The sequence below is a fragment of the Nuphar pumila genome, chromosome 3 (assembly GCF_984573655.1).
Source record: "Nuphar pumila chromosome 3, dmNupPumi1.hap1.1, whole genome shotgun sequence".
NCBI classification, from domain to species: Eukaryota; Viridiplantae; Streptophyta; class Magnoliopsida; order Nymphaeales; family Nymphaeaceae; genus Nuphar; species Nuphar pumila.
Genome location: NC_143251.1, coordinates 75,230,952 through 75,246,107, shown reverse-complemented (window position 1 = coordinate 75,246,107; position 15,156 = coordinate 75,230,952). Strand labels below are relative to the sequence as shown.

The 15,156-nt window shown below is 37.4% G+C and overlaps 1 protein-coding gene across 2 annotated transcripts in view; it reads left to right on the top strand.

Annotated features, from left to right (window-relative positions):
* The first annotated feature begins 3,483 nt into the window (after positions 1-3,483).
* The window catches only part of LOC149843037 (TATA-binding protein-associated factor BTAF1-like), a 136,145-nt gene continuing 124,472 nt past the window's right edge, over positions 3,484-15,156 (top strand). The window contains exons 1-3 of one of the 2 annotated variants that reach the window (XM_089999552.1): positions 3,484-3,657; positions 14,384-14,607; positions 14,821-14,915. In XM_089999552.1, the coding sequence (XP_089855678.1) occupies positions 14,559-14,607; positions 14,821-14,915 (144 nt within the window). In that variant the 5' untranslated portion in view covers positions 3,484-3,657; positions 14,384-14,558. Of the gene's footprint in view, positions 3,658-14,357; positions 14,608-14,820; positions 14,916-15,156 lie in introns of both variants that reach the window. The other variant, XM_089999553.1, reaches the window with a different exon arrangement.

The following is a 15,156-nucleotide window of genomic DNA, read 5'->3' as shown; positions in this document are numbered from 1 at the left end:
AGGACAAGATCCACCTGCAATAACAAAACAACGCTTCAATCGCACTCAAGACGACATATGTTCTTCAACGATAACATGATGACATGAAAAGATACTCACGACGCCTTAATGACACTGGTTGGAATGTTTGTGTGTCATTGCTTTCTTCCATAATGCCTAACGACAATGAAAAAGAAGAGAAGCCTGTAAAAAGAGAAGTCCGGCAAATTCTCCTATGACGCCCGCCAATGATCGAACCAGTCGATCGCGAACACAGGAATGTTTTGTAACACAAGGCAAGAACGAGAAGGCGACAATGTGTTGTAAAACAAACTAAAAAACAAGGCGGGAACCTCGACTTGAGACGATGACAAAGTTTGTGTTGTCAAAGGGAGCTCCTGTTACAGCAGATGGCGCAAAAGTTTACTGGTTTGGGCAAAAGCAAAACGTTTGGACTTTGAAGAGTTAACATCATACTTTCTGGATGGAAGGCTTTTTTTGTCCTTTTCTCGAACCGTCGTTTCTCTTTTATTGAATGAAGGATATTTTTGTAATTTTCTCGAACCGTCGTTTCATGACGAGCATAGCAGGAAAGGGTATTTAAGTCTTTGCAACTGCACCAGATTCTGATGCCAAGTGATGCCGACACACACGGGGATACGAGCTCCATGAGCTCTTATACATGGCACTCATTGGGACCCCTGAACACGAGATGTAGCTAACGGTCGTCTTCGGGGGAGAACACACACCACCCTCTCGTAAAAGAGGTAGGAGTCTTGAAAAAAATATAAATGGTAAAGGAGGTAGGGGAAACAAAAAACATATAATATTAGAAATATGACAAACTAGATATTTTGCATGTTTCATTTCCTAAAGATAAGGTGGCTCAAGAAGCCCAACCTTTTACGTCAAAGTTGAGAAATGCTTTAGATGAGTCATATGTACCTGCAGAAACTAAATAAAGTGGCCTAAAACCTACTTCAAAATATAGCATCAGCTACTTATATGTGCCATCAGAACCGTCCTCACAAGTTTAGAATGTAAGAATTTCTATTGATAATAAAAACTAAAGCCTTAAATTTTGTGATGAACCAGGTTTTTGATAACCAAATGATCAAACCTTATAAACTTTTAACTTTGCCGTTTGATTATATAGTCCACAAGTTTAGGAATATTAGAGAAAACACACTCTTAATATTTTAAATAACAATGAATAAAATAAGAAGAAAATGAAATAAACTCACCATGAGCTTGGACTAGCCCTCCCAGGTTAGTTGATGAGCACATAATGTGGTAGCACATGCTTATGGAGGTTTGTGTCTAGCATAGTGGACATTAGGAATAGACCTAGAATTAATAAGTAGGCTAGCGAATTTGGTAGAGTGGTAATGCCTAGGCTAAATATATTTTTCAGCGCAACAATGGTTTCTCACTCCAGTTTTAGTTACCTAAAACAAGGAGGTTTGCGTCCCTCTTTGTAGTTTTTTTTATTGGGTTATGGACTCAAGTCAATGGAAGCAGATCAGGTCATGCTGAACATGAGCGTTTTTGCTCATGCCGACAGCGTGGCCATCCGATTTGCATTTTAAAAAGCTCAAAAGTCAACAAAACCACGTGGCATTCATCCAAAATGCAAACAGACGGCCACGATGTGGGCATGAGCAAAAAAACTCATGTTCAGCATGACCTGATCTGCTTCCCAAGTCAATTGGTAAGGGACCAAAGTATTCAGATCTAAACATTACACAATAGGCTGGATCTAATTGGTCAAGGAGATGACATGTCATTGTGTGATTGGCTGAAGTTGAATGTCAATCTCTCACTAGTTGGATTGCTTTTTCTTAGAGGTTAATAAACTTAAAGTGGGTTTGGTTAAATGAATATAGGACTTAGAAAAGTTTATCTTTAAGAAGTTGAATGGTTCTTGGTACCTTTCAAGATCCTCTAGAAGAAGGATAAGGATGCTAGAGGCGTGTGTATGAGACTTCCAGAAGCTTTTCAGGGATTGAGTTTGGATATTTCAGTTTTTTACATTGCAAATCAAGTCGTGCTCTAGATCCATCATGACATCTTAATTTGTTTTGACCAAAACTCCTTATCAGATGTCAGAATCAAGACACATTTTAGTGTGTTAAAAGATATAATTCTTTACTTTATTGTTCTTTTATGTATACAGCTAATTCCATCTTTTTTGGGGGTTAAATATACATTAAAAATGGGTCATACATGAAAACAAGTCACTTTGTTTTTATCATAACTTTTCATCTCATGAACATATTGACTTGATTTTGTCTTGTTTGGAAGCGAACACTTTCTAGTTTAAATCATTTTTTGAACAAAAACAATGAGAAATCCATTTCAAAGTTAAAAAATGCAATTGAACCAAAACTTGTAATGTGAAAGATCCAAAATACCTTGTATACAAATCATGGGGTTGCTAATAGTACCGAATCTTGAATCACCAATTCAAGAAATATTCAAATCATTTACATACACTTGTGTATAAGTGTTTTTTACTACGAGTTAATAATAGTAATTAATGAATATCAACTTTTTTCCTCACCTGATTTTTTGTTTTAATTTTTCCTAGTCTAATAAACCACCAACTAGGGATAACCACCATTTATCTATAGTACATACTCTCTTCCTTACACAAGGAGTAACACAAGCTAGTAAGAAGGACGACATATATTTTTTTTCTAATGAAATTCCCAATCCACTCAAGCTGAGATTAATAATCTATCAAAGGAACATCACTTTTAGGAGAGATGCCACGTGGATTGATTACCCTTAAATCAGATAGCACAATAACTTGCCAGCTAGAAACCCGTCACATGGGTGCGCAGGGATGCTAATGCACCTATGTCAACTTGCCCAGATACGGGTGGGGCTGTCAATAGGTTGGGCATGTAACAAGTACTTGTATGGGCAAAAAGATGTGGACTGGAATATTATTGGGGTCGATCCAAACACGGTCCAAGTAATATATGAGCCGACTTTGGGTTATGATCTTTGCCAGATATCCGAATCTACATGAGTGTTTTATATGTACTTTTAGTAAAAGTAAGCTTTTGAAATTATATGAAAGGGGGTTTTTGGGATTTCATTTTCAGGCACGATAAATACCGGATCGAACCTGACCAAAGTAATATATGAGCCGGGTTTGGGTTATGATTTTTGTTGGATATCTGACCCAACACTACTTTTTTGTGGGTTATCCAACCGACTCAAGTGCTTTATATGCAATTTTAGTAAAAGCGTGTTTTTGAAATTATATGATTCCGTGTTTGAGATTTCATTTTCTTGACCCACAAAACCTGAATCCGAATTCCGACTTATTTGGGTGGGTTCGGATTTACCTTGAATACCAAACCCGTTGGTGCGGCTTGAGCATTTTTTTTTTTAATGTTTTTTGTTCTGGTCAACGGGATAGAGCTATTTCGTTCGTTGACCAATCTCATGAAATAGGGAGGGGGAGGAACCCAGCCCCAACCCCAACCCCAACCCCACGCACCATCTTCCCCGTTCCCGACCCAAAGTCACCCTCCCTCTCCCCTACGACACCCTCCCTCTCCTCTCCTCTCCGGCGGTGGCGACTCTCCCTCCGGCGAATCGTTCCTCCGGAGACCTCGGCGATCGGAGGAAAGGATTCCAGCGAACTCCGGCAACCTAGAGAAGGTAAGTTTTGCTTTTATATTCCTTTTCTTTGCGTTTTTTGCTTTTATAACGAAAAAAAGGGAAAATCCCAAAATTTTCCTGACCGCCATTTATTTTTTTCCGGCCGGAGGTATGGGTTTCCATAATAGGCAAAAGCCCTTTGTTTTCGTAAAAAGAGTTTAGTTATCTTAAGTGTATTATGCTAAATTTTTTATTAGGGTTACACTTATGTCGTTCTTTTCTGTCTTTTCTTATTTTAATGTTTGTATTTTAGAAATATTTGAGTTGTTGTGTGGTTTCATTTGAATGTAATACGTTCCTAATTTCCGTTTGCATTTGTAGGGTTTCTTAAGTTTTTTTTTTCCTGTTATTTCCTTCATTTTTGCTAGGCTTTAATTTTCGTTTGACTGTATTTCATACTTGCATTCTAACCATATTTACTGTTTATATCGGTTAGTTATGTTTTGCTGCTTTTGCATTTACTTTAGTTAACTTTTTTACGAAAACAAATAATCAAATGTGCAGTTTATTTACATTTTTTTGTGAAAGCAAATATGTAGTTTGAATTAAACTCAGTTTATTGAATTGTTATGAATTATATAAATATATATAATTTAAGAATATATAAATTATAAAATGTATTATATAATTATATAATACATTATGTACACACACACACGCCCGCACATTTTCTGAATTTTCATGTGCCTTACCTCTGAACCCGCACCCATGTGACATAGCTGAAAACCCTTATGTGCTCACTTGGGACAAAAATTTAATGATACACATAAGACACCAAATATGTAGTTTCTCAGAATTGGCCTGGATCCCTTATAATTCTCCATGGTAATCATCTGGGATGGAACTTTATCAATAGACTCAAGCCAGGCTGGATCTGTAGACATTTGGTTTGGGCCATGATCCTGTATGGTACTCTTTGGCAAATAGGGCGGCCACCAGTTCATGAAGGATAGAACATAAAAGGACTGAACAGCGAGATTTCCTTCTTGGAGCACCTTCAAACTATACGATCCTCTTCTTGCTTACTGTATTATAAACAAAGCCAACTTTAATAGCTCTCACTGAGGGGGGCGTTTGTTCAACATCTTTCTTATGAAAGAGGGTAGTGGAGCCTGCTCATTAAATGGAAAACTTGCTCTTCCTATGAACACTATATTACACTCCTCCCATGGAAAAGCATTTTCTCTCATAGCTGTCTCATGGGAAAGTCCCTTCTTGTGAGTGAGTGTATAATAAGAGACCCCAACATCCCTCCAAAAGTCAAATCCCATTTGAAGTTGACATCACACATCATCCACCCAGCCAGCATTAACTATGATAATATCTTTCTTTTGGGAAAGATAAGGATTAGGAAATCTATCGTCAAGAAGTACTACCTAACTAAGGATTTGAGCTGAGCTTAGTATCCACCTTGAGCGTGCGATAAGTGTGCAAACACATGATGCAATGAAAAAACAAAAAAGTAATCAAGCACACAAGACAACGAATTTATGTGATTCGGCAAAACCGCCTACGTTCACGGGGAGAGTATGCGAGAATTTTTATTGAAACTGGAAAGTATGCGATGTTACAAGGCTCTCAAGAACAAGAAGAAATACACTAATATGCAGCCACCATGGATTACCTCAACCCTACCAATTGAAACTGAAATCTGCCCCACCTTCTTTCTCCTCCCTTGTTGCAATCTAAACAAGCAGCCCTTCACCCTTGTGAACAAAAACCCTCAAAGAACCTCTATTGAAATTAACACCTTGGAACCAACCTCTATACCTCTTTATATAGAAGTCTCACACTAAGTTTCTAAAACAAAGAGGGAAACCCTCGGTGAGGTTTTCTTGGTGGACTCTATTTAGGGTTTCCTTAGTCATATAGGAGAGGGACTCTAAGTGGTCCCATGTCTTATGTGGTAAGACAAAGCCACATCACCCCAACACACCTATCTCCCACCTTCATTACAATTATTTGATTACTTTGTAACACTTTATACTATCCTCTCCAATTCCAAAAACAATTTGTCCTCGAGGGCTGTCATGGTAGATCCCCAATTGAAAGTCCTTGAGGATTGTGAAGGACTCCTTAGACACATGGTTTGACATCTAGTTGGTGATCTTGTTTCTTAACAACATGCCTGTTGACAATGTCAAGTTGGTTGGAAAAACCTCCTGCACACTAGGGATAAATCTACTTTCCTATTGTAATGAGTATTCATAAAATATGTAAACATTCAATGGTAATTGAGGATTCAAAACCTGGGAAGCATTATCAATCAGTCACCATAAATAAGGATCCAATGGCTTCCAACAATTAAGCCATCCTCGCCATGGTGGAGTGGTAGAATTGCAATTGAAAATTGAGCCTGCCCATGTTGCCCTTTGTAATGAAATGGACTAAATCCAAGAACGTCGCTTATGGACAAACAAGAACACACTTCAATCAAGTAGAATACTTGATTGAATCATCCAAACCACCCTCACAAGGGTAATATATATATATATATATTATTGAAGTGGAGGAACTCTCCAAGAGATACATTCAATGCAAGGCCTTAATGGCCTATTTATACATGAGCAAGAGAGGGGGCAACTCCAAGTGGCTGTTGGGTCTGCCAGCTCCAACAACTAGTTGGAGCTGTCCTCTCAGTCTGGAAAAGGCTGACAAAAGCAAAAATAAATAAAAAATAAAAAGGAGAATAGTTAGCCCCTAATGGGCTGACACCTATTATAGGAAAAGACCGACATACCCCTAATGGGTATTTCAGTTTACATTGAATATAAATACATATATGTATATGTATACATATACATATGTGTATATCTTAACACCCCACCTCAAACTCATGGTGGAACAACAGAGAGTTTGCAAAGTAGGAAGTGAAATCTAGGTGACGGTAGCGCTTTGGTGAAGAAGTCCACGGGTTGATATTCTGATGGAACATAAGGCAATGTGATAGTATTTGGCAGAAATTCTTCACGAACATAGTGGCAATGCATTTCAATGCGTTTTGTTCTCTTATGGAACATATGATTGCTTGCAATATATACAGCGCTCTTGTTATCACAACATAATCTGGAGGGTTCTGTGATGTGAATTCCCAAATCCTCCAGTAGTTGTCGCAACCATACTAATTCAGACGTAGTCGTTGCCATGACGCGATATTCAACTTCAGTTGAGGAAAGATACACCTTCTGTTGCTTCTTGCATCTCCATCAGATTAAGGAGTTACCTACAAAAACACATAAACCAGTAGTTGAACATCTATCATTCACATCTCCTTCTCAGCCAGAATCAGAGTATGCGATGATTTCTAACGAGAACGATGATGACAAAAACAATCCATGACTTATGGAATTCTTAATATATCTAATAATTCTTATTACAACACTCATATGTACTGTAGTGAGAGTATGCTGAAATTGACTGACAGAATGAATAGCATGAGAAATATCAGGACGAGTAATAGAAAGATAAGACAAAGCTCCAATCATTTGTTTGTATGGGGTTGAATCTTGCAGAGGTTCTCCATTATCTTTTTTCATTTTTGCATTTATGACCTCTGGAGTGTCAACTCGTTTTTCATCTAAGAGTCCTGATCTCTCAATGATCTTTGCTACATACTTAGTCTGTGACAAAAAATAATCACGAGGTGAGTAAGCTACTTTAATTCAAAGAAAATATCGTAAAAAGCCAAGATTTGTCATATCAAAGTTGTCTTTAAGCACATATTTGATATGATTTACTCCCTGCTTATCGCCTCCTGTGATTATCATATCATCTATGTAAGTAGCAGTATAACTATCCTTGCATTGAAAGACTTAACAAACAATGCAGTGTTAGTAAAACAAGATTTAAAATGAAGTTGGGTCATCACATTACTGAACCTATCATACCAATCTTTGGGAGCTTGTTTTAAGCCATACATGGTTTTTTGTAGCTGAAGAGTTTTCTCATGTGCTAAGTTCAAACCTGGTGGAGGATCTATATAGAACTCATCGTCCAGATTACCATTCAAAAAGTCATTTTTTACATCTATTTGAAATATAAGTCATTTTTTAATCAATGCTATAGAGATAAGAGTTCTAACAGTCGTTATTCGAGCAACTGGGCAAAGGTTTCATCGTAGTCAATTCCATATTCTTGACTGTATCCCTTAGCTATCAGTCTAGCTTTATATCTTTCCAATGTCCCATCATATTTAGTTTTTATTTTGTAGACCCATCTACATCCTATAGTTTTCCTTCCTTTAGGTAATGTTTGGATTTCCTAAGTTTTTCCCTTTTCTAAAGCTTCTAATTCATCATTCATCACTTTAATCTATTCTTGATGATTTTTAGCTTCATGGTAAGATGATGGTTATGTATATGAGTGTATAAACATGAGACATGATTTATATCTAGGTTCAAAGGAATCATATGATACACATCTACTAGAGGCTTTTGAAATTCTTACCGATTTTCTAATACTAGTAGAGTCTACATCTTGATTTTGAGAGTATCTTTCTAAATCAGATGGTGGGTGATCTTCGGTATGTCGAGTATAGGTTTGTATGTTATTATGAGATAGGTCATCGTTAACATTCTCACTTGCATCATGAGTGTCTTCATTTTCACTCCCATGCTCATCATGAATGCTTTTGCACCTTTCATGTTCGTTGACAAGGTCAAAAAGAAATAAATAATCATAGTTCTTTTGGATTTTTTCTTTGTTAAAACCATTTTCATTTTCAAGAAAAGTAACATTTCGTGAAACATATAATTTGTTCCTTTCTATATTATAACATCTATATCCCTTTTGATTTTCGGCATAGCCTAAAAAGACACAAGAGATTGCTTTTGAAGAAAGTTTGTCATCCTTGTGAGTAAGAACAAAACATTTACATCCAAAGACTTTTAACCTTTTATAATCGAGAGATGTTCTAAACAATTTTTCAATAGGGGATATATTTTCAATATTTTTTGAAGGCATTCTATTTATCAAATAAACTGCCGTAAGGGCGTCTTCGGCCCAAAACATTTTTAGAACATTTCTTGATATAATAATTGTTCTAGTGGTCTCAATAATATGCCTATGCTTTCTTTTAGCTAGTCCATTTTGTTGAGGAGTGTATTATGGGCAAGATATAATGTAGTAACTCAAATGGATTTTTAGATATAAAGTGACTTGGCCTTAAGGGTAAAGCTTTCATTTTGCCAAGAATGCAATCAAAACCAAATATTTTTCTTTATAATTAGTAAGAAATGAAAACAAATGTAATTTGGACACACTAGGACATCCTAGTCTTTTGTGCCAATTTTTTATATCTTTCTTTTTCACAAAATTACAAAAAGATTGTTTTGATAACTCAAGATTGGCCATTACATAGAGATCCCATTTTTTATGGCCTTGCCCAATCAACTTCTCGGACTGGAGATCCTGTATCAAACAATCATTAGATGAAAATAATACTTTGCAACCATGATCCTTAATTTGTGAAACAGATAAAAGATTTAAATTTAATTTTGGCACTCTAATATTTGGTATGTGAAACTTTAGTTGTTTTTGAAAAATCTCAAAACTTTTGATTTTTAAGGATGTTCCATCGGCAGTTGAAACATAAAAATTATTTGGGTTAGAATGACATTCGGATAATATAGACTCATTTGGAGTCATATGAAAAGAGGCACCGAAATCTAAGATCCAAAAAGTCTTACCAGGGTCACCATTTGTAGATACGACCACCCCCAAAAAGGAAGATGCTTAAGTTTTGAACATTGGTTGTAGTGCCTCCATTAGTTGATTGAGCTGATGCTTTTGGAGTTGTTTACATCATTCCTTTCAACCGAAGCAACTCTCTTATCATCTCGGTGATCCTCTTTTTTTCTTTTGGGACAAAAAGGTTTGACGTGTCCCGGTTCATAAAATATGGTAGTATATGATTTTGCCACCTTTTTTGTATTCATGATCGCCTCTTTTGTCACTTCTTTTATAGTTGTTGGGGATTCTCCCATTCTCATTCTTTATAAAATGAGGAGGTTTGTAACTCCTAGTATGATTACCGGGCTTTGACATAGTAAGCACGGTTTCTTCATCCTTTGAAATGGATGACTTCTTTAATCTATTTTCTTTCATAGTCAATTCCTCAAGAGTTTTGACTATGGATGACACACCTTCTCTATGAAGGAGAGCGGACTTAGTTCCCTCAAATTCGGGCCTAAGCCCATTCACAAATTGGTAGAAATGCTCCGTTTTAATTTGGTTTTCACGGAGTTCTATATCTTGAGGTCAACGCCATGTTGGCTCAAGAAGAGCTAATTCATCCCAAATGAGAGAGAGCGCATTGTAATATTCTCTAATACTCATCTCTCGAGTCATAGTTCTCACCTTATTTTGAACATTACACATGTGGGCAGTATCTTTAAGACTATACATGTCTTTAAGATATTTTCATGCATCATTAGCGAATTTTGATAAACTAGAACATTTATGAATATCCACACTATTGATGAGCCATCCAATTATCTTGGAATGACCCATCCTCCGTTCTTTCCATTTTCTCTCATAATCGGAAACAACTTTAGACATTTCCTCTCCTTAAAGAGCAACTTTTTTTCCATTCTCAATTTTGGTGAGAATGAGTTTGAGTTCTTTTTTGGTAATGTCCACTAAACCCCATAAGCCTTTTTCCCATATTTTGTGCTTTAGTATGGATGCCCACATCACATAGTTTGTATCATTTAGGCGTACGAGCATGAAGACGATTACTTCCCTTCATTCTCTATTCTTTTACAACAAGAAAAAAGAGATGTAGAGAGAGAAAAGTCAGAAAGAATGAGAGAAAAAAAATACGAGATTTGTTTGAGAGATGATGTGCTTCCCGATGCCACGATTCATTGTTTTCGCCAAGCTCACGATCCTCCTCCTTTTGATGCTTATCACGATTCTCCTCTTGGAACAACGCTTCAAGAGCACCAAAGCTCTGATACCATGTAATGAAATGCACTAAATCCAAGATCGTCACTTATGGACAAACAAAAACACACTTCAATCAAGTAGAATACTTGATTGAATAATCCAAACCACCCTCACAAGTGTCAAAAATATATATTATTGTAGTGGAGGAACTCTCCAAGAGATACATTCAATGCAAGGCCTTAATGGCCTATTTACACATGAGCAAGAGAGGGGGCAGCTCCAAGTGGCTGCAGCTCCAACAACTAGTTCGAGCTGTCCCCTCAGTCTGGAAAAGGCTGACAAAAGCAAAAATAAAAAAAAATAAAAAGGAGAATAGTTAGCCCATTAGGGGCTGATGCCTATTATAGGAAAAGACCAAAATACCCCTGATGGGTATTTCGGTTCACATTGAATATGCGCACACGCACACGCACACATACACGTACACGTATATTTTAACACCTTAACCTCCAACTGTTCATTACCCATAAACCGCCATCTATGTAACAGGGATTCGGCTAGCAGGGTGTCGCACCTGTGTCGACGCGACTCGACGTGGGTGCGGTCAACCCGACCCTATTTTCTACATTTTTGCCCCTGCTGCACCCCCGCACCCAAGGTTTTTGAAAGTGTCGCACCCCCACACCCGCACCCGCACCCGCACCCGCACCCGCACCCGCACCCGCACCCGCACCCATGTGACATAGACCGCCATTCTGTTTTTAAGTATTCTTAGCTACATCAGCCATGAGATGAAGGTTATTATTTTCAACGACAGGTCAATATTTGGAGCAAAATCTCTTGCTAGGGCTTAAGTTTTTGCTCATCTCTCATTTCGATATTATTGCTTTCCACCGGCTCTTAAGGTTCGTGCCCGATTAAGTACAAGGGCCTCAACTTTGTTACGAGATCTCCATTTCAATTAAGAACTGCAGAATGCAGATAAAGGGTTCTACTTATAGCTCACACTCGATATCATAGGGTTTGTGCAACCTAAATTCCTTCTTCAGATCCAGCCTTTGTTCTTCACTTTTTAATTGGATATGAATGGCTCTTGCAAGGGATAACACATTCTCAGAGACATCATCATAATCAAATAGATGGATCACGTGTTTAGATAAATTGCAGATATGGAAAAAAATTGCAATAAGAAAACTAGTTAACCAAATTATAGAAAAACATGGTCTTACAGTCACGATTGCAAAACTAGTATATGTGCCTGAACTTTTGTTAGAAACTGGGTGGAAATTTTCGCTCCCTCAATGTGCACCATTAATATGATTACTCGGAGAGCTCAAGATGAATGATGAGAGAAAATAAGGGAAGCCGTGTTCAATCCTAGTTCTTCCACCTGAACACTTCTTTCAATTATTGAAAAGATAGAGCCAGAGGAAACTATCTGTGGTTTTCACCCAATAATACATTTATATCATGAAAATAGATGTTGCAAAGGGGGCTGGGAGGTGGGTTGGGCGGTTGATTGTTTTACATTCACCCAAATTGTGCTGGTTGAGTAGACTAGAGAGGAAGATGGTTGGGTGAAAGGGAAAACTTTTTTGATCATTCTAACTCATTTTAGTGAAGAATGAAATTGAAATTTGTAACTGCTAGGATAGTGTGATTGTAGACGTTCTGGCTTGTCCATACAGTCATGGTGGCAAAAGGAAATCATAAACTCCTAACTGTATCTCACAAATATTCTGCTTTTTTAGCAGGTTTCTTATTGACTGAAATAGAGGGGTGGTGAGGAGATCACTTTTCCTCAATAAATAGAGAGGCAAGGAGCTCACTTTTCCTCGATAGTGTGCCATCTAATTTCTTTCTCAGAGGAGTTATCCAACAACAACAACAACAACAACAACAACAACAACAACAACAACAACAACAACAACAACAACAACAACAACAACTACGCCTTCATCCCAAAAAAATTGGGGTCGGCGATATGAACCAAAAAAGAAAATCATTCTGGGTCTTCCACATGAATCCTTTTCCTCCAATCATTTCTATCCAATGCCATGTCCTCGGTGAGGTTCAAAGCATTCATATCCTTTCCTAACATCTCCATCCATGTCTTCCTAGGCCTACCCCGGCCTCTTTTAACTAATATATTTTCCCATTTCTCCATCCTTCTAACTGGAGCATCATTAGGCCTTCGCCTAATATGTCCAAACCACCGTAAACGATTCTCTCTCATCTTATTTTCAATGGGTGCAACGCCTACCTTCTTACGTATCTCCTCATTCCGAATCTTATCTTTTATTGTATTTCCACACATCCATCTAAGCATACGCATCTCAGCTACACTCATTTTTTGAATATGATGTTTCTTGGCAGCCCAACATTCCGTACCATATAGTAAAGCGGGCCTAATAGTCGTCCTATAAAACTTTCCCTTCAACCGCAATGGCATTCTACAATCACACAACACTCCAGTTGCACTTTTCCATTTCATCCACCCAACCTTTATCCTATGATTTACATCTCCATCAATTTCTTCATACTTTTGAATGGTAGATCCCAAATATTTGAAACAATCGCACAACCGGTATACTCCCATCACTACTTTGTTGCTTACTAGACCGACATTCCATATATTCTGTCTTACTCTTACTCAACTTAAAATCTCTTGCTTCCAATGTTTGTCTCCATAATTCTAACTTAGCATTAACCCCAGCTCTAGACTCATCAATCAAATCTCAGAGGAGTTATCCAAGTCAAAACAATTTCCAAGTTGGCTAGAAGCTATTCTTAGCTCTCTGTAAGTCTCAAGATTCCAGCCAATGAATTATGCTTGTCCATGTGTTCTAAATGCACTTCTCCTGTTGCTTTTTGACCTGTCCTTTTCCAACAGTGTAACTTATAGAAACCAAGAGCAGCATAGGGAGCATTAGGATGTCTATTTTGCACTAAGAGTGATTGAATAATCCATATGACCTGGAGCTGGAACATAGTTCTCGAAAGTAATGACAAAGTGGGAACTTATGTTTGGAGTTTGGACATTTGCCCTCAATTTGTTGCTTCTTTTTCTTTCATGTGTTTAACCTTGTAGTCATTGGATAATGGTTGTTCATGTTAACTACTAGGCAGCATCAAATAGAACAACAAGAGGTTTTTTTTAAGCCATTATAAGCTGATAAGGTATTTCACATCATAGACCAGGATTGCTAAGCTTCTTTTGCTATACCCTCTTACAGTTAATGGAGCTTCTATTTGGCGAGATAGCTTTCCCTCATCACTCTTTCTTTCCTTTTTAGTGTACATATCTATATTGTGCTCTTTTTACATGAATAGGTGGTGTCAATTTGATATCTACTTCTATGTCCTTGCTGCAGGTGTATCTTCCTGGTCTATATTCTGTAGATAATGTACTTCCAGCTTTTGAACTTTTCTGCATTCATTCTTGTATAAAGAATTACATGTTATACATGATACCTAATCCATTATCCTCTCTTATGCTTCATGTAATTTTGTGTCAAAACTCAAGGTTACTTTTGTTATACCCGTGCTTAGTTGTCTCTTGAAAAAGATTGACTGAGATCAGTCTATAGTTGAAATGATGTATTGGGAATAAATTCTGAAGTTCTTGGTAGCATTCAACAGAAGTTTCTTATCTTCTAAATATATGGGATTTTCTTTAAATCATTTCATTTAGGTGGGTGAATTCATTCTTACAATTTTCTTTGGCGATTTTGTGTTCCTCGATGGCCTTTATGCTTCAGTTTTTCCTTGTGAGCATAATACTAATTTGTTGACCTGCATGTTTGGCGTAGATGATTGAATGCATCATTTATTTCAGGGAGATTTGCTCTGCAACATGCTTGTTACTGATTTCATTCGAAGAAGAAAAGAGTCCTGCTTTAGTGAAGAGGTGCATATGCTGTTTGATACCTTGGAACTCATAGGCTAGGAAAGACTTTATACATGCCTTCACGAGTGGCTCGAATGAAAGGCTGTGGAACTATCAAGGTTTTATGGCTCAACAATCTTCTCGTCTTCATCGCTTGCTTACGTTACTGGACAGTATCCTTTTTTCCTTCATTACAGTATAAAGTTATCTTTTGATTGACTGACCCTGCTTTAGTATTAAGCTCTCTCTCTCTCTCTCCATATATATATATATATATATATATAAAGGAGGAGACTGGTAACCATCATGACGTCTAAGTGATAATGAACCCAAAATTGTATTATGCTTTATCATGTTTCAAGGAAGTTTCCTTTACCAACATTTAGCTGGTTCAACTCAAGCAACGAGGTTTGCAGCTGCAAGGCAAATTGGTGATATTGGAAGGGCACATCCAGAGGACTTGAATCCTCTCTTGAAGAAGGTTTTGATTAAGTTCAACTTTATTTTGTGTTCCAGAATATTTTATTAGCTTCTTATCTGCTCTATATAGCTCTCCCAATTGCCAGTTTTTGGTAAAATGTGCTACTCTGTGTCTGTGTGATCAAGCTATTCTAGTTGGACAGCATGGATATGGTTCTGTCTCTCCTGAGGCAGCTGAGAAACTGTTAGCAAGGATACTGATCATTCTTTGTGATTGATTTGTTTTTGTTGATAGACTTTCA